The sequence below is a fragment of the Sinocyclocheilus rhinocerous genome, unplaced genomic scaffold, assembly GCF_001515625.1.
Source record: "Sinocyclocheilus rhinocerous isolate Xijiao unplaced genomic scaffold, SAMN03320098_v1.1 scaffold1349, whole genome shotgun sequence".
NCBI classification, from domain to species: Eukaryota; Metazoa; Chordata; class Actinopteri; order Cypriniformes; family Cyprinidae; genus Sinocyclocheilus; species Sinocyclocheilus rhinocerous.
The window spans coordinates 101,701-120,140 of record NW_015650713.1 but is presented as its reverse complement, the minus strand read 5'-3'; the positions used below and the strand labels follow the sequence as shown (position 1 = coordinate 120,140).

At 40.1% G+C, this 18,440-nt stretch overlaps 1 protein-coding gene across 1 annotated transcript in view; it reads left to right on the top strand.

Annotated features, from left to right (window-relative positions):
* The window catches only part of LOC107712492 (serine/threonine-protein kinase PAK 3), a 126,877-nt gene that overhangs the window by 45,207 nt on the left and 63,230 nt on the right, over positions 1 to 18,440 (top strand). Inside the window, exons 6-8 of the mRNA XM_016517763.1 lie at positions 14,385 to 14,537; positions 15,775 to 15,949; positions 16,938 to 17,001. Of these exons, the coding sequence (XP_016373249.1) occupies positions 14,385 to 14,537; positions 15,775 to 15,949; positions 16,938 to 17,001 (392 nt within the window). The remainder of the gene's footprint in view (positions 1 to 14,384; positions 14,538 to 15,774; positions 15,950 to 16,937; positions 17,002 to 18,440) is intronic.

Sequence of the window (18,440 nt, the reverse complement as noted above, 5' to 3'; positions counted from 1 at the left end):
TTTTTTTTAACTCTAAAACATGAAATGTGGAGTTATCTGCTTTTGCCAAAAAACTACTGTTGGAGTTATCTGCTTTTGCTATAAAACAACATTTTAATATGTAAAAAAAAAACATACTTTCAATTAACTTTAATTTTGTAAATTACCTGTATTTGTTTAAGTTATTATTACTTAATCAAAACAAACCTACTGCAGTTTGATTGATATTACTTGGAATGCGCAATAAAAAAAAGTCGGGTTATCGGTTTTTATCGGTATATATATATGTGTGTGTGTGTGTTTGTACTGAATGGGTTAGATTTGGTTATGTTAGATAGTAAATTATACTAAATCCTGAAATCACTTTAGGGAATCTCCCAATATGAGTTAATGTCCATATGTAGTTCATTTTAAGAGAAGAAAGAAATCGTTAAGAAATCCTAATGACATATTTAGATCAATTTTATGTAATTCCTTTTCTTCTTCTTTTTCTTTTTCTTCTTCATGCGCTACATGCATGGAAGTGTGTGTATATGTGTCTTTTATCTTCCGCCACCCATCTCATTCTTACAGGTGTTGAACGCTTCTGTAATCTCTTCCTTACATTTCAGATTTAGAGTAATTTTTTGAGCCAAATGCCAGTTTCCCATTGGCATAAATATGAAAATGTATGTGAAGTTTATTCCTGTCAGTGTGACCTTTACACAAATAAGGCTGCTGATTTCAACCTGGTTTTAGTTCAGGTTCACCTTGTACACCATATGAGTTTGTTTAATTCTTACTTTTTAGGAAGTAGTATTCTGTTTTCAAATGTCTTGATATTTTAATTATTTTGACAAAAGCTGTCTGAATTGAAGGTTCAGAATGTAGTTTATGAAGCCAAAGCTTCTTTTAGCAGCAAAAATTTCAAAACCTTTCATAATTCAGTCATCACAACATTGCAGCTGCTTTTAAAGGACATTGATTACAAATCTCACGTGTGTTGTCGATACGTGTGTTTGTATTGAATGGGTTAGATTTTGTTATGTTTGATAGTAAATTATACTAAATCCTGAAATCACTTTTGGGAATCTACCAGTTGTACCCTTGATGAAAATAACAAAATAAAGGGACTAAATAAAGACTTAATTAAGTCTGTATGTTTTTTTCTAAGGTGTAAGTTTAGGGTTAGGGTAAGGCAGGTGTAATAATTACCTTTAACAATAGAAGTCAATGGGAAGTCCCTCTGATAATATAAGAACAAACCGGGGGTTTCCTTTCGATTTGGTTCACTTGACATTGCATGAAAATTTAATTTTCCTCGAAAATACTACTGATGCCTCATTGAATAACGCCATTCAAGTGCACGAAATATGAGCAGAGCTGAACATTCTCTTAGAATCTTTTCCTTCAGACAACCATCTGTAAGAAGCTTTATCGTCTATCAAGTTACACACCGTCATTTACATGTTGCAGCGGACAACGCTCTTCTCATCCCCTGCTGTGTTCCATTGAGTCTTCGGATTAAGACTAGGATGACCTTTCATGATTGCCACTCCTGCACAGAGCCAATCAAACCATCTGATGGTCTTGAGACATGCGTCTACTGCCAGGGCTGTGCAGAGGCCGCACTTGGGGGATCGGATTCTTCACACTGCTGAGACATGAGCCTCTGGACTCTTCAGCTTTGTGTGGCTGGTTGATGATTCAAGGTTAATGAACTCGCCCAATAGAGCTCTGCCACGCTCTTCCTCTGCTGCCTCCTTCGAGCCGAGGAGGAAGATGCACAAGATCCTAATGTGAACCTGTCAGGGTCAGGTGATAAACTTGCACCGGCTCACAGCCCACGCACATCTCAAAAAGCCCTTACTCTAAGAAACCCCTTAGTTATAAGGTCAAGGGTACCCTTAGTGAAACTTGGGTTGCATGAAAAAAAAAAACCTAAAGGTCAACTTAAGGAACTTTAAGGCTGTCATTTATTATTACCCCTTAATTATCTAAGTGTTCCATTAAGTGTTGCAACAAAGTCCTTATTAACTATTTCACCTTAAAAAAATTAAGGGACCAAAACAGCTCCCCTTAAGTCATCTTAAACTCAAACGCAATGGCTAATTTTATGTTTATTATCATTATTATTATTATTATTATTATTACGGAATTATTATTATTAGCACCTTATCTGTATCTTTACATCACAATACAAAAGATACCATCTTTGAAAGCAAAAGACATTTTACAAACTGCAAGCCAAAATTTTTAGCGCTCATATGCATTATTTCACCTGCTTCTCGAACTGCTTTGAGGAACACCTGCAATATCAACTAGAGTAGGAGAGTCCTTCCCTAATATGTCTTTGACCAATTTCGCTGTCTCAGATAGGTCTTGTGGTGGTGGCCCTCCTTAATACAATTGTTAAATTGTTCCAAACCAAGCATGATACTTTTTGCTATAATAAGCACAAGCTTTAATGTACCACCGGTTTTTCCAGATTTTTTTTTTTTATAATTCATTATTTCTTTTCTTGAACTCAAAACTACGTTTTCATACTTTTTCATAACTTCTACTGTGCGATTGACAGCTATATTTCTTGAATTGATTCATTCGATTCAATATGAATATCCTACATTTCTGCCACAATACCACAGTTACAGTTAGTGTTACTACAATAAATATATTGTAAATGTTGGTGATTTGTGGATTGAAAAGTATTCTAACTGAATTGTCTCACAGTGTTTCTCCTGTTTTCCGTATCAGTGTTGTTAAGAATGTCGGCGCTGTTTCATCTGCCTTTAAACTACCTTTAAACTATCACAGCGTCATCAGTGGTTTGTATCAGACCTCTGCTCCAAACCTCACAGAGCTGTTTAGTGGCCGCGTGATCAAGATCAGTCAGCGAGTAAACGTGTTTGTTCTTCTGAGCTCGCTCTGCGCTGTCTCTAATAACGGTCCATGCAGCACGGTTCAAACGATTTGGCGCGTTTAGGTACTCTCGTGCGCTAAATAAATGGCAGTGCATATGAATTATCAAATTGTCACTCGCATTTTACTGCTACATCTGTCCTAAAATTCAGTGCTGTCACCCTGTGTTGACATTGTGAAACGTCTCCGGTTACTGACGTAACCTTGGTTCCCTGAAAAGGGAACGAGACGTTGCGTACAGTGTAAACTGATCACATTGGGGAAGCACCTTTCTCCTCAAATACTGAAGCCTTATTCGCTTAACGCCATTGCATCGCAATGGCCAATGGCGCTCGAGCTCGCAAAAAGGGTGGCGGGAAAGCGCTCTATATAAGCGGTGCCGAGTGGCATTTCAGCCGAATTTTTCGACTGACTATGAGAGCTTGTGAAAGATCTGAGTGCATGTAACACAGCATGAACACAATGTCTCATTCCCTTCTCAGGGAACCGAGGTTACGTCAGTAAACGTAAACGTCAGTTACGTCTCTCGACGTTGCATACAGCGTAAGCTGATCGCATTGGGGAACGTGTACCTTCGCGTCATGTTACTGCGAAGGGTGCTCAGCATAAGCGGAGACGTCAAATAAACGCAGCGACACTCAACAGTAATCGCAATGTATGGTACAGCCCCTGTACACAAGTACACAAAAGCAGCACATTCCAGATAACAGCTTCTAATCGGAGTTAGACATGCAGTTGTGGAGCTTACCGGAATTAGATAGCACAATGGCCTGGGGAACTGTGTGTAAGTTGGCTAGGCTGCAGCAACGCCGGTACCGCCTACTACAGAAGTGGTGTTTTTTCAAAGCGAGGTCCCAAGTGGGGGTAGTTGACAGGCAAAGGGGGTTAATCTGCCTCGTGCCCCATAGAAATCTAATCACATCATTCCTCCCCACTGACAACCTATCAATGTCAGTATGAATGCTGATATCACAGCTATACACACTTGAGCGTAGAGGGCGTACAGCCGTCATCCGAACTCTCATGTAAAAAAGCTACTGAAAACAGGCAGTTGACAGGGTCTTGGCCCTTCGAAGTGCAACAATTTTCGAAGGCTCCCCACCTATGACCGTAGAGACATCTAGTAAACAGAGCGCTCACCTCTGAATGTCTTTTGCACTTCCAGTGACAGTGAGTTTAACTTCGGCAAACTCTACCAAGTAGCCAGACACGCAGATTCCATATAGGCTGGATGCCAGACTGAGTCGCTCGCTTGAGAGGGGATCTCTCCTCAAGGAAATTAGCCATTCATGTCCCGAGAACCAGGGCTGAGTGTGCCCTGTGCCTCGACGTATGTCCGCCCTGCGATTGAGATGGCCGGGGAGACAGACAGCTCAACAGACAGGAGGTGCTAGTCTGCCCCCCTCTTCAGGCTCGTCACGAGCGTGAGAACGGGAACCGCCTTGTTGTCCATGCCATGTTGTCCATGCGAACAAGAACATGCTTGTGATGGACTTCAGTGTAGAAACACATAAGAGACAGATGAACTGCTCCAATCACCAGGCAGATCCAGGCAGGTCATCAGGTAACCTACTATTTCTCTGTGTCTGTCCAGGCACAGAATGCCGGGCAACCATTGCACAAGGCTGTGCTCCTCCATAGGGCCAGCACTTCTAGGCATTTGCAAGTCACCAAGATGCGAGCTCGAGTGTGTCAAGTCAAGTCACCTTTATTTATATAGCGCTTTTAACAATACAGATTGTGTCAAAGCAACTGTACAGCATTAATTAGGAAAATAGTGTGTCAATAATGCAAAGTGACAATAGTAAACTCTATAGTGTGATATCTAGGTGAAATAGTTTCTATGTGCTGAGAATTAACTGATTTCTGTGACATGAAGCGGCTAGCAGACGGTCGGTTTAGCCAGTCTCTCTGCTTCCTGACCTGGGCCCCAGTTAGTCAAGTACAAACTCTAAGACTATGTGCCATATTATATATCTAGACAGAAGAGCGGCACCACCCCAGGAGGGATGAAGACCATCTCTTTTCAACAGGTCAGGTCTGCCCCAAAAACTCGTCCAATTGTCTATGAAACCTATGTTATTCTGCGGGCACCACTTAGACATCCAGCCATTGAGTGACGACAGTCTGCTATGTATCCTCGTCACCACGGTAAGCAGGGAGGGGACCATAGCATATTACAGTGTCTGACATCGTGCTTGCAAGTTCAGTGTGTGGATAGTGTGTGGCATGCTTTTAATCATAGTTAAAGAGGTCACAAATGAAGCAGTCCCAACCTGCCAAGTAATGATACAGTGCGAACAGTCTGAGGGAGTGTTCTGAAAACACTGGGGCGTTTTGAAGCCTACACGGAAGTGAGCATTACACCGTTGAGACGGTGCAATCTGTGTATTTTATATGGAACTCGTCATCTTTTTAAGGCAAGGGAATATTTTATTTATTTATTTTTAACGGACCTAGTGGAAACCCGCAGCTCTGAGAGGGAGGGCGGGCCTGCTGAAGTGCTGTATGTGCATGCACACACCGGCAAAGATAAAAAGCTATCAGAAAACAGCTGTCATAGACAATATCATGGCTATTGCAACAAGCGGTGGGCCCGGCGCTTGGTGTACATTATCCGATGGCACCTTATAACACTGCAGCCAGTTAGTAGAATGGGGCAAGCGCAGTAAGAACACATTGTTCAGGGGCTAGCGGCCGCTGAAACTCAAATAGAAAACTCTGGTTAACTCGGCGCTTAAGATAGAAGTGGTGACTCAGTGCTCATTACTATCAGAAGCTAGCCGTGCTAGACAACATAACAACTGCATCAACAAGCGACGGACCCGGCGCAATTTAAAACAGTACAGTGGGATAATTGTAACATAGCCAACAGTAACGATAGCCCATATTTAAGGAGGGCAAACCGCAGTTTCAAGCATAATGACTGTAACCCACAGGATAATAGCAGCAAGACAAATCATACAGGGGCACTGCCGCTGTAATCACTGAAAAGATTGGTACATAGAAGAGACCGACACGCACTATGGGAACAATCAGGCTGCCGCAATATAGAGTGTGAACTGCGGCTGCGCCAGCGCTGTCATCGTCATGACGTCATACCCTAGCGGATCTAGTGGAACCCCACAGCCCAGAAAGGGGGGCGGGGCCTCCCAGCCATCCCACCGGCTCAGTGCACAAGCAGCGAGATGAATCATAAAACGTAGCAGCGACTTAACTCAAGAAGCAATAATCTGGTCTACCTTGAGCGAGCAGACTTGAACCGAAAGGACCCGAGAAGCCACTGTTTAAGATTGTGGCAATTTTATTCTGCAAAGCCCATCCAGCCGTTGAACATTATATCCTCAATAGATATCCCTTTAGACCAAGACGAGACATGGCTCTCGTATAGTCAGCTTGCACACCAGTAGTTTGTTTTCCGAAATTGAATTTTTATTTATTTTTTTTTTCAAACATGGAAAGCGTACACACGGACAGGGACGGGGTTCACACAACTTACGTGGACACAAAGCGTGCACATAACTTATGGCGGAGTTCCCCCTCGCCGCACACTCGCTCGGAGTAAAGCCGAGAGAGATGTCACCTAGGCTCTGAACAGCATTGAGAGCACCTTGGATATGTTAGCCCTTTCTCGGTTTAAGCACAATTTACAGTCATTAGGTCTGAAAACCGTACATGACCCGCTGACAGAGAGAGTGTGCATATCATCCACTTTTTTTTTTTTGGAGAGATAAAGAAAATTATTTTGATAGCCAACAGATTAGTATCTCCTGTATTCTCTCTTCCAGCTTGTTGCACTGCACAGTGGAACAACCAGCACAAAAACAACCAGTGATAGTGCCCGCAATAGGAAGTGAAACGGAGAGAAGAGTAAAATAGCGGGTAGACTTAATGTCGATCCGACTATAACACTTTGCGGCACGTTTAACATCGGGAACAGATGGCATTTCGTCCACGAGTTCTCTAGTTTCGCAGCTGGCTCAGGCTCTATGCAAGAGTCTGAAGCTGGGCTAGATTTACATGCAGTCGCACAGAGCTATGATAGCTGTAACGCCAGTCGATATAGCGGTCAGTGTAAGCAACATTACACATCTGTATGAAGAGAGTGGCACAGCCGGCGCTCATCACAAAAAGGCAACGCATGGCGGCAGTGCCAGCATATAGCGGTCAGTTTTTGGAAGACAGCAGCACAGCCGGTGCTTATCATAGAAGGGTAACGCGCTGCTGCAGCGCCAGCATATATAGCAAACAGTGACCTACATAGTGGCCAGTGTAAGCAACACCAGCAATCTGTATGAAAGACAGCGGCACAGCCGGTGCTAGTCATAGTCATAGAAGTCATAGAAGGTTAACGCGCTGCGGCAGCGCCAGTTCCGGCAAATATAACAGTAGCAACACTACTTGCATGGCAGCGGCAGAACCGGTGCTTATCAAAGAAGGGCACCGCATGATGGCAGCGTCAGCATATAGCGGTCAGTGAAACGACACTATACATCTGCACGAAAGACAGCTGCTCAGCCGGTGCTTATCATAAAAAGCAACACACGGCGGCAGCGCCGGCTTGTATATAGCTGTTAGTGTAAGCAACACTGCTATCTGTATGAAAGACAGCGGCACAATCAGTGCTTATCAAGGGCGCCAGTGTTGTATAAATAGCTGTCAGTGTAAACAGCACTTAAACAGGTACGAAAGACAGCGGCACTGCCGGTGCGTATCATAGAAGGCAACGAGCGGCGGCAGCAGTATTTTTTAAATGGCATTACATGTCCTAATGAACACAGCGGCACAGCACTGGTGCATATCCTAGGAAGCCAGTAAGAGCACTGGAATTTACGGCAGTTAGTATAGACAAGCACTACACTCCACTACTGAAAACAACCGCTTAGCTGGTGTTTATGCAGTGATACGTCATAACCTCGTGAAGGCTGAAGCTGCCTGCCCAGCTGCTTTGTACACGACAGCTCGCCGCTGGGTCGGGCGAGCTGTTTATATGATTAAGTAAGCAATTGGAGTAATCTGCGATCTAGCAGGCAAAGTGCCGCGCTTTGGAAGCGCCTTGGCTGGGATATGTTGTGTCACAATCCAGAACGCCGCTGAGGCGGGGTGCTGTTTGTAATGTAAGCACGTTCAGAGCGTAGGGTGTCAGCGGGACCTGTGTCAGCATATGAGCCCTTTGCTGCAAACCTCACATTCATTCAGTTTATATCTCCACTACCATGAGGGGAGCGTGAGAGCCAAGTTTGTTTCTTTATTTAAGTAAGCAACGCCTATGACAAGCGCTATCCGAAGGCGGGAAGTCCTCACACTCATGGATGGATCAGCAGATGGGAAGCACGTGGGCTCTGAGCCAGCGTGAACTCGCCACTTAATACTTCGTGCTCCAAATAGGTGCGATTTCGGTGCTTCTTCCTCAGCTGCTTGAAGAGAGCGGTTGAGGGGGTGGCTGTGCGAAGGCTAACCAATCCCGGAGAATTCTGACGCTCACTTTTTTAGCATCACAATGCGGGCAGTTAGGGCGTTACCAGGGCTGGATTGGTAATCGGGCATACCGGGCATTTTCCCGGTGGGCTGACGCACTTGAGGGGCCGACAGAATGTTTTTTTGTCGAAAACCATCACGCAGGGACAGCGAGCAGCCAGTGGCCCATTGGTTTGTCTCCTGTATTGACAGCATAAACATCCAATCACAATGCGCTATAGACGGAGCGCTGAAGTATTTTGCTCCGCCGATATAAAGATCGCATCACCCCAACTTCTTCCTCGTCGGCTTTTCCCACGTTTTTACAGGAGATTTATCAAGAACAGGCTTGCTCTGCGGTGAGAGATACGGGCCAAAGAGCAAGGCCGGAGGAGAAGAAGAGAGTAGTTGAACTGGTAAAGTGCTTGATAGGGACTCCCAACGGAGGCAGGAATCTTCTTTTCACGATTCTTTGATGAAGGGAAATATCGAAAGATCAGCATTTATCTGAAATAAAAAGCTTTTGTAACATTATACACTATACCATTCAAAAGCTTGGAGTCAGTATAATGTTTTTTTTTTGTTTTTTTGGGGGAAATTATAGAAATTAATACTTTTATTTAGCAAGGATGCTTTAAATTGATCAAAAGTGACGATAAAGACATTTATAATGTTACAAAAAAAATTATATTTCAGATAAATGCTGTTCTTCTGAACTTTCTATTAATAAAAAAAACCCTGAAAAATTCTACTCAGCTGTTTTCAACATAATAATAATAATAATAATAAATGTTTTTTGAGCAGCAAATCAGAATATTTGAATGATTTCTGAAGGATCATGACTGGAGTAATGATGCTAAAAATTCAGCTTTGAAATCTCAGGAATAAATTACATTTTAAAACATATTCAAATAGAAACAGTTATTTTAAATAGTAAAAATATTTCACTATATTACTGCTTTTGCTGTATTTTGGATCAAATAAATGCAGGCTTGGTGAGCAGAAGAGAATTCTTTAAAAAACATTAAAAATCTTACTGTTCAAAAACTTTTGACTGGTATAGTATATATATATCTCGAAGTGGTGATAGGCCGCCTGGACCAAAAAATGCCAGGGCCGATTTTTTTTGTCCCAGTCCAGCCCTGGGCGTTACGCGAATAAGGCTTCAGTATTTGAGGAGAAAGGTGCTTCCCCAATGTGATCAGCTTACGCTGTACGCAATGTCAAGAGACCCTCTCGAAAGGGAACTGCATGATTTGTAAATATGCTTGGCGGGCCACATATAATACATTTTAATAGACAAGTTGTTTAAAAATAATTCATCCACGGGCCGGGCCGGACTTTGGACACCCCTGTTCTAAAATAATACATCCTTTTCATCCTCTGTCCAGTTTGGTTTACATTTTTTTGTTTCCTGTGATATTGGTATTCTCCAAAATGCAAATATATTAGTACAACTGTGGTTGTAGTAAAGCTTAGGTCTGTGGTTTGTTATGTTTTGTTTATTGTGAGATGTAGTAACTATAGCAACCATGGAAAAAAGTGTTTGTAGTATATAAAATATAAGAAAAATATAATAGAATACAAATTATTGGTTATTCTCTAGCAGTGTTTTTGATTTGTTAGCCAGTTAAAAGTAAGAAATAAGAGAAAAATACAACTTATCAATTAATAATACATAAATAAAAAATAGATTTGACATTTCTCTCCCCCTCACTTCTGAAATGATGGCTATGCCCCTGAGTGTAGGCCTATTTCACTTTTTATTTTATTAGTCTACAGCGCAAGCACAGCGCTTTGCTATTTCCAGAGCTGCAAAGATATTAAAGTCACTGTATTTTCCTCATCCTTTGAAATGAAAATATATTATAAATTAAATATATAGAATAATTTTAGGAAAAGTGTCATGTTTTTTCTCTCACTCTCTTTACAAACAGTACTGTATACAGGTGGAGTTCTATACACTAAAATACGCTGGGTTATTTTTTCAACCCAATCGCTGGGTTGAGCCTCTTGGGTCATTGTGTTGGGTTATTTTTTCCAGTGTTGGGTAGTTTTTGTGTTACCCAAATGTTGCGTTAGTGACTGGGTCAATCTCACTGATTGGTAAAGTAATTGCGTCACTGCAGCGGCCGTGTAGAAGCTCCGGTTCCCATAGAAAACTGACCAGTCATAAGCGTGTTTTGACTGCAGATGCGCATTGGCTGGTCTAGCCTGAAAAATACGCTTTTTTTAACGTTATTTGAGCATAACAAACAACATTCATGGGGCAGTTCATTTCAGATTTTGTTGCTGATTTAAATTTGTAATTTATTTGTGAGTTCATAGGGCAGTTTTTGAGATTTCAGGATTCCCCCTTTCATTTAGACAGGACTTGGTCTTGGATGAGCTACTCGGAGGCATTGCAAGTATGGCCGCCGAGTGATACTTGTTTTTAACAAGTATACAATAGGCCTATTGCCTAAGTTTAAACTCGTTTAACGAAGATTAAGAAGTAAAAAATTACACATGTAATCAACCGGTCTCTGTTATCCAGTTGGTTTTCACTAACAGTGGATCTCTTGCCGGAGCTGGGCTCGTTTGGTGGGGGAACTGCAAAATTCAGACCGCTGTCCCGCGTTTTCACTCTTAGCCAAAAAAATGCTGTTATTGACTACATAACCTGCCCATAAACAAATACACAATTCAGAGAACATATTTTAACATCCAAGCTAATCAGATTCAGGATTTTTAGGAATAAAAATACCTAAACCTCGTTTAGGTGACTGACATCGCGTCCCTATATGTTGCCTTGTATATAATAAAATGATTTACAGCACAGTAATGGTTTTATAGATCAAATAAAACGTACACAAACTTGTATTTTACCGAAAAAATGCACCAATTCGGCAGTGATGAGAACCGCTCTCTCCTGAAGAGGATGAAAAAGCCTGCAGGCTCAACCCAAGTGTTTGGTTAAAAAAAATGACCCAGCATTTTTAGAGTGTACTAAAAATGCTACTGACATGCATTTCTACTTATAATATAGATTAAGAACTAAGCACGGAATCAAAGTCTTTCTGTATTTGAATTTTATTCAAATAACCCTTATGAAACTTTTTACTACAAAATTGGTTACAATAGTTAAACCATGGTAACCACAAATTAGCCTTGGTGTTGCTACACTAACCATAGTTTAACCAAGGTATTTGTAGTAAAATTGTGGTTATACAAATGGTAATCAATATGCCCAAAAAAAACCTGGTGGTTACTACATGTTCACTATAATAAAACCATGGTTAATTTTCGTAATGAACGCCTACATTTAATTTTCAGTACTAAATTTGGTCCTGTGATGATGATTTTGTTTAGTTATGTTTCCAAAATTAAATGTTTCACTTTAATTTCTCCACTACGCAGTAAACTACTTGGGAGAATGAGCCTCCTACATATTCACTTTCTAACTTTTCAGAGTTTATGGTTATAGCGCCACTTAACGGTAAAAGGCAGCAAATAAACATACCTAATGTTGCCGCCACGGGAAAAAGTATTATTCTGGTTGAGAACATAAACACTTAGGTAAGGGTGACACTTAAGTTGCAATGCTCTAAACCAGTGGTCACCAACCTTTTTAGGCCCAAGATCCCTGACCTCGGCCTTTATGAAAGACAAGATCTACCTATTGAAGAATTGATAGAAAAAGACATCCCAGATTGTACTTCAAATTTGAGGCCCTTTACTTAGTATTTTAATTAATCGCATTCCGGGGGTAAAATACACGTTTTTCGGCGGTGATCTTCCAGTAAAATTCACATTCCAGGGACTAAATATCACGTTATTGGGATCGCTTCAACCCGCGGACATGAACAACAACCCGCGGCAACAGTGTTAAAGTAGCCCAATGGGGAAAACCGCGGACTTGGCAACACTGCTTATGAACCCACCGCACTATAGCGTTTCCTACTTTTCTCAAGACAGTACCCTTCAGTGAAAGATTAATATAACCCCATAAATGTAATGCATTTTTGTACTTATTTTACTGTTTTTTTCGGGATCTACTGGGACAGTGATAAAGATCTACCAGTCGATCGCGATCGACGGGTTGGCGACCACTGCTCTAAACCCTTGCTCTGGGATTTTTTTTCTCCTCAGGGATACCCCTAAGTCAAATCACTTAAGGGCTTTCATGCAACCGGGCACAGTTCTTCTCTGGCCAATATGCAATGCAGTCCACCTCGCCTACTGTCACAATTTACATACCAAAGCATGGCAGGCACAGCCAGGAGTATCAGAGTGGGTTATGAAATCTCTCTCAGAGGAGTGTTCGCTGAAAGTGATCCGCTCTCTTGCAGTCTTCAAGTTAGGGCAGTCTCCTCCACTAAAATATTTTCAGAGGATGCTCGAACTGATGGCTGCTGCATCAGCAGTGTGCAGATTAGGATTCCTGCATATGTGACCACTTCAGCTCTGGCTAAAGAGTTGCATGCCTCCGAGCATGTGGCATCCAATTTAACACGTGGCTTTTTGGATGCTTTGGCCCACTGGCACGATATGACGTTGTATCACCAGGGTGTTCCTATTGGCCAGGTGATCAAGAGAAAGAGTATTACAACAGATGCGTCAGGCAGGGGCTGGATTGCGGTACAGACATAATATCAAGGGGTGGGGTGGTTCACAGATAATGGGGATTATACCCTTTGAATGTCAATATGATTTGGAGTTTATTCGAACAGGGCGGAAGTGGACTATCCAGCTGAGGAGAGACGCATCCCTGATGATATGATATGGCATCCCTCCCCAGAGTTTAATCTAATCTTTGTGTCTAGCTGCTCAACGGAGCTTGCCAGCACAAGATGCGCTTTCTCAGTATGTTAAACACTATCTTCGAGGCCAGGGCTCCTTCCACTAAGGCATCTATACACACATAAATGGTTTTCACAAATTGGTCCAGATTGTGGGGCAAAGACCCGTTTAACTGTCCAATAACAATCAATCTTTACTTCCTTTAAGAGTGTTTTTTTACCATACATCCTCTACATTGAAAGTGTATGTGGCTGTTATAAAAGTATTCCATACTCACTTTGATAATTGCCCAGTCGGTAGAAATAACCTAGGGTGTGATTCTTAAAGGGTGCAAAAAGGATGAACCCCCCTCGCCCTTCCACCCTACCAACTTGGGACTTGGCACTTGTGTTGGATCCTCTCGCGGGACCCCCATTCAAGCCATTGCAGTCATGGCGGACTCATGAACGGCCTGCCTGTGTCTAAGCAAAGACTGTCACACTGGAAAGTCACACTGGATTGTCGGCACATTATATGTGTGTTTGTGTAACTTGACATACTTGAGCCACAACCCCTCACTGTAACACATGGTGTAATTTTATACGCTCTGAGGCAATGTTGAGTGAACTAAATCAATAGGTAACGTCTCCGGTTACTCACGTAAACTTGGTTTCCTGAGATGAGGGAACGAGACATTGCAGAAACTGCAGTGACACCTAGCTCAGGATCTTGCAATTTGCCATTTGACTTTGCAAAGGGTCTATCTATATCGGTAGTGCATACCAGCATAAGGAATAGTATACAAGCATACTTTCTTTTGCTGCAGCGTATAGTATGTATACTATGCATAGTATGTACATTTATGCATAGTATGTTAATGTATCAACAATGCAATTTGTTTTAACTGTGATTTTCTCTTTGATGAATGAACCAGAAGTAATCACAGCCATTTTAACCCATTATAAAAATTAAAAAAAAATTAAAAATGTAAAATAACTTTTTATTTTTAAGATTATAAATTATCCAGTTGTAATCTTAGAAATAAAAAGTTATTTTGCATTTTTAAATAAAACAATGCACTGTAGCATACTACTGTTTGAAACAGTTACTGTGGAGTAATCTCTACAGTTTAATTTGAGAAGTAGTCCTAATTAAAATTGCTAGATATGAAGGCTATGAATGAGCAGTGGGCTACAGAAATGCATTTGTGATATCTATTGATTGTGGCTCAAGTGCTCAACCCTGTTTGCACTCTGCGCATATGTGTGTGTGTCTGTTTGGGAGTGCAGCAAGGGGCTAAGACGACTTCTGAACCTCCTATTGCACCTCCGGTGTCTGAAGAAGAAGATGAGGAAGAGGAGGACGAAGAGGAAGAAGAAGATGAAGACAATGATGATGAGGCTCCACCCATCATTGCCCCACGACCTGAGCACACCAAATCTGTTAGTACAGCATGATAATTTTTAGATATTAGATACATAATACATTATGAACAAAAAAAATTATGTACAAAATTTCTCAGGAGAAAAATCTGAGACGTAAAGGGATAGTTCACCCAAAAATGAAAATTACCCCATGATGTATTCACCCTCAAGCCATCCTATGTGTATATGACTTTCTTCTTTCAAACGAATACAATCGGAGTTATATTAAAAAATGTCCTGGCTCTTCCAAGTTTTATAATGGCAGTGAATGGGGGTTGAGATTCAATAGTCCAATAAAGTGCATCCATCCATCATAAAAAAGTGCTCCACACGGCTCTGTGGGGTTAATAAAGGCCTCCTGAAGTGAATCAACGTGTTTTTGTAATAACTATATCCATATTTAAAATTTTATAAACCGTAATCTCTATCTTCCGCTAACTGTCGTACGCGCGTACATGAGAGAGTGTGTTCCAGCGGATGATGTAGGACGTAGGTGTAGCGTAAGCTCCAGTGAGAAGTGAAGAATGTGGAAGTGCAGAGGAGAGAGCAAAGCAAAACACAGGTCACGAATTAGAAGTACAAAACGAGGATTTGTAAAGAAAAATGTCAGAGGATTTCGATATAAGCCTTTGCTAAACAAAGGAAACTTTGCTTCCTTTGCCCCTGTAAACAAAACTTGTTTCTCGTGAGACTAGCATATTCTTATTGGTGTTATGAGATTTTCGGTTTCTGATATTTTAGGTTTCAGTGGGCGGAGCATAAATGAATATTCATGAGTTTCCTAGACATGCTCGAGGAACTGAGAATTTTAGTTAATACTGTATCTCAGCAAGTTTACCGGAATATTTAAAAAAGGTACCGGAATATAAAAAAAAAAATGTGCACTGCAAACTAATAAAAACATTATAAACTGTCACGAAATGATGAACAAATGTAGTTTAGGCCTAAGTTTGCGCAATGCTGGAAATATATTTACCTCTTTTTGAAATATTCCATTAAACCTTCTGAGATATAAGGAGCGTGAACTAAAAAATGCTCAGTTTCACGCACATGTCCGGGACACTCATGAATAATGAGGGTCATATAAATCATGGGGTCATTTTAATTTTTGGGTGAACTATCCCTTTAAAGTCTCTATTTCATCTTGTTGTCTAGGAGAAACAATTAAGAAATTTATAATTTCTCGTATTTCCCTTTCTTTTTCTCTTTACTATGCATATCTCTGCTTTTACTCGATCACTGTATCTTTCTGTAGATCTTCACTCGCTCTGTTATTGAGCCAGCTGCACCTCCTGCTTCTGTCAAAGAGGACATGACCCCTCCAGAGTCTCAAGTACAGCCAGAGAACACGTCCAGTACGCTATACCGTCACACTGACCGACAGAGGAAGAAATCCAAGATGACAGATGAGGAAATACTGGAAAAACTCAGTATGTAGGCAAGAGTGTTGCTTTTAGCTGTATGTTTGACGGTAGAATATTATTTAACTGTTATGAGATACTATAGCAACATTTGGTTCGAGGGCTCCAGTAATCTTAGCCTTTAAAAGGTTATACATCAACTCATAAATGCAAAAGAAAAATATATATTAGTAATTAGAATATTTCAATAAATTGATACTTAATTGTTAGTTTATTACTGTGGTATTCATGAATGACAAAATTGTGTCGCTGTATTTTAAGTCACAATACATATAAATTGTTAAATTGAATTTTAAGGTTTCCATTTTTAAAGGTTCTTCTCAAACATCAGATAAGAAATTTTGAAATTACACCCTAGTGAAAAATCCTAAAGGAATGTGGTAAAATACCTGGAATATGCTGCAAGCGGCTTCAGATAAAAGTGCCTACCAAATGTATAAATGTAATCTAAATATCCCAAAAGGACTATTATGATTCCCTATTAAGATAAAATATTCCTGTACATCATCAAAAAGAATTTCAAGGACTTTCATAATCCAATAAAACCAAAAAAAAATGAGGTAGGAATGTCTGTTTATCCAAGATGATTGTATATCATTTTTAGATTCAGATTTTAGATTTAGATTCATTTTAAATTCTCATTCAATTCCATTAGTATCCTTTGGGATTGGTTCCAAAATCTGATGAAATTCCGGTAATAATCTAACACACATTCTTTTAGGATTTTTGACTAGGAATGCAGGTCTGGTCTCTTGTATGCACACGTGAATCATTGTCTTTTTTTCCATTTGACTCTACACATGCGATCCAGATTATCAACAGCACTCAGCACTAAAACAGACATTATATTTCTTATAACAGACAGAGATCAATGTTCTTACTCTACCAACGATACTCAATCATCCCTCTTCAGCAGTTACTTTTCCAAAAGCTCTGTGTGTATGTGTTTGCTTCTGTGTACATATGTATAGTCTTACAGGACTCTCCTTTCATCCAGGAAGCATTGTTAGCGTTGGCGATCCTAAGAAGAAATACACACGTTTTGAGAAAATAGGACAAGGGTACGTTTATCTACAGTCATCATCTATGCACCACCCAAGCTTACACATTACACCTCTCACTTCACATTTTAAAGACATAAAGATATGAGAAGATCAAGACTGGTGGAACAGAGAAGAAGAAAAAGAGAAAGGGAGATCAGGGGGTGTGTGCCAGGGTGAACAAGTCAAGAATAAAGAAAGAAATGTCAAAGAAGCAAATTAAAATTTAATTCATACATGGTTACTGGCCAAAGAGAGGGAGAGAGGTGTTGAATGTATTTTGAGTTTATCTGTTGACATCCAGTATTTGCTCAAAATGTATTTATTTTATTTTATTTTTAATGGTACGGTAAAGGCGATGCTTTCAAGAATATTTACACTGCTCTTTTCCATAAAAGTAAATAACAACCAGTGACTGTCAAACTCCAAAATCGACAAAAAAAAGCCATAAAATTATCATTAAAGAGCCCATATGACACCTACACTGTATTAAATAATTGTAATTAAAATAAAAAATGTAATTAAAATAATTTTTAAAAAGGCAGTTCATGACCCCTTTAAGGAAATTAAATAAATTGTTTTGTATTTCTTTATTACCCTTGTGCTCCTACATAAATGATTTCAGACCTGTGCATATTCTTGTCAGTTGCTGGCAGTCCCTGTATCCTGAGCAGGAAATACAATCCAGTGGTGTTTTCATGTATATTTAACCCCTTTTCTATTATCCATGCACCTTGATAATAATAGAAGAATAATAGAAAGTGAGAGGCTCTGTGTTCATGGGTTGACATGACCAATTAATACTTTCCAAAGGTGATACACAGCTTCATTTATCAAGCAGTACAGCAGATTCTTTGATCTTATACGTATGTAACAATTACCCCTATATGCATGTCTAAAAGACTGGGGAATTATACACTGATGACACTGGTAAGATTCTGTTAATCTTCATGCATCATGCATATCCTCCACGAACTAACTGTTAAATAATATTACCACTTTGTCATGTTTATTTCCTTAGTGTTTATATGGGTAGTTGACATATAACATGTCTGTTAACACGTTAATGCTAATGTCCATTAACATTATCACTATCACAATTTTAGATTTAAAACTGAGAAATGTATAAGAAAAAATGGGTCACACTTTATATTAGGTGGCTTTAACTACACTCTTAAGAAAAATGGTTCTAAACAGTACCAGAAAAGGGGTCTTCGGCTTTACAGTAGCAGAACCCTTTTTAGTGCTAAATAGAACTTTTTTTATAGGGTTCCATATAGAACCATGCTTTGAAAATGCTATATAGGACCTTATTGGTGTTATAAATAACTTTTTTAATGATGTTTTAATTCATTAATAATAGTATGTTAATATCATTAATATTAGTATTATTTGTATATATTATTTATTAATATTGTTTTTTACCCCTCTATCTGCCTGGTCTTATAATATCTTGACGT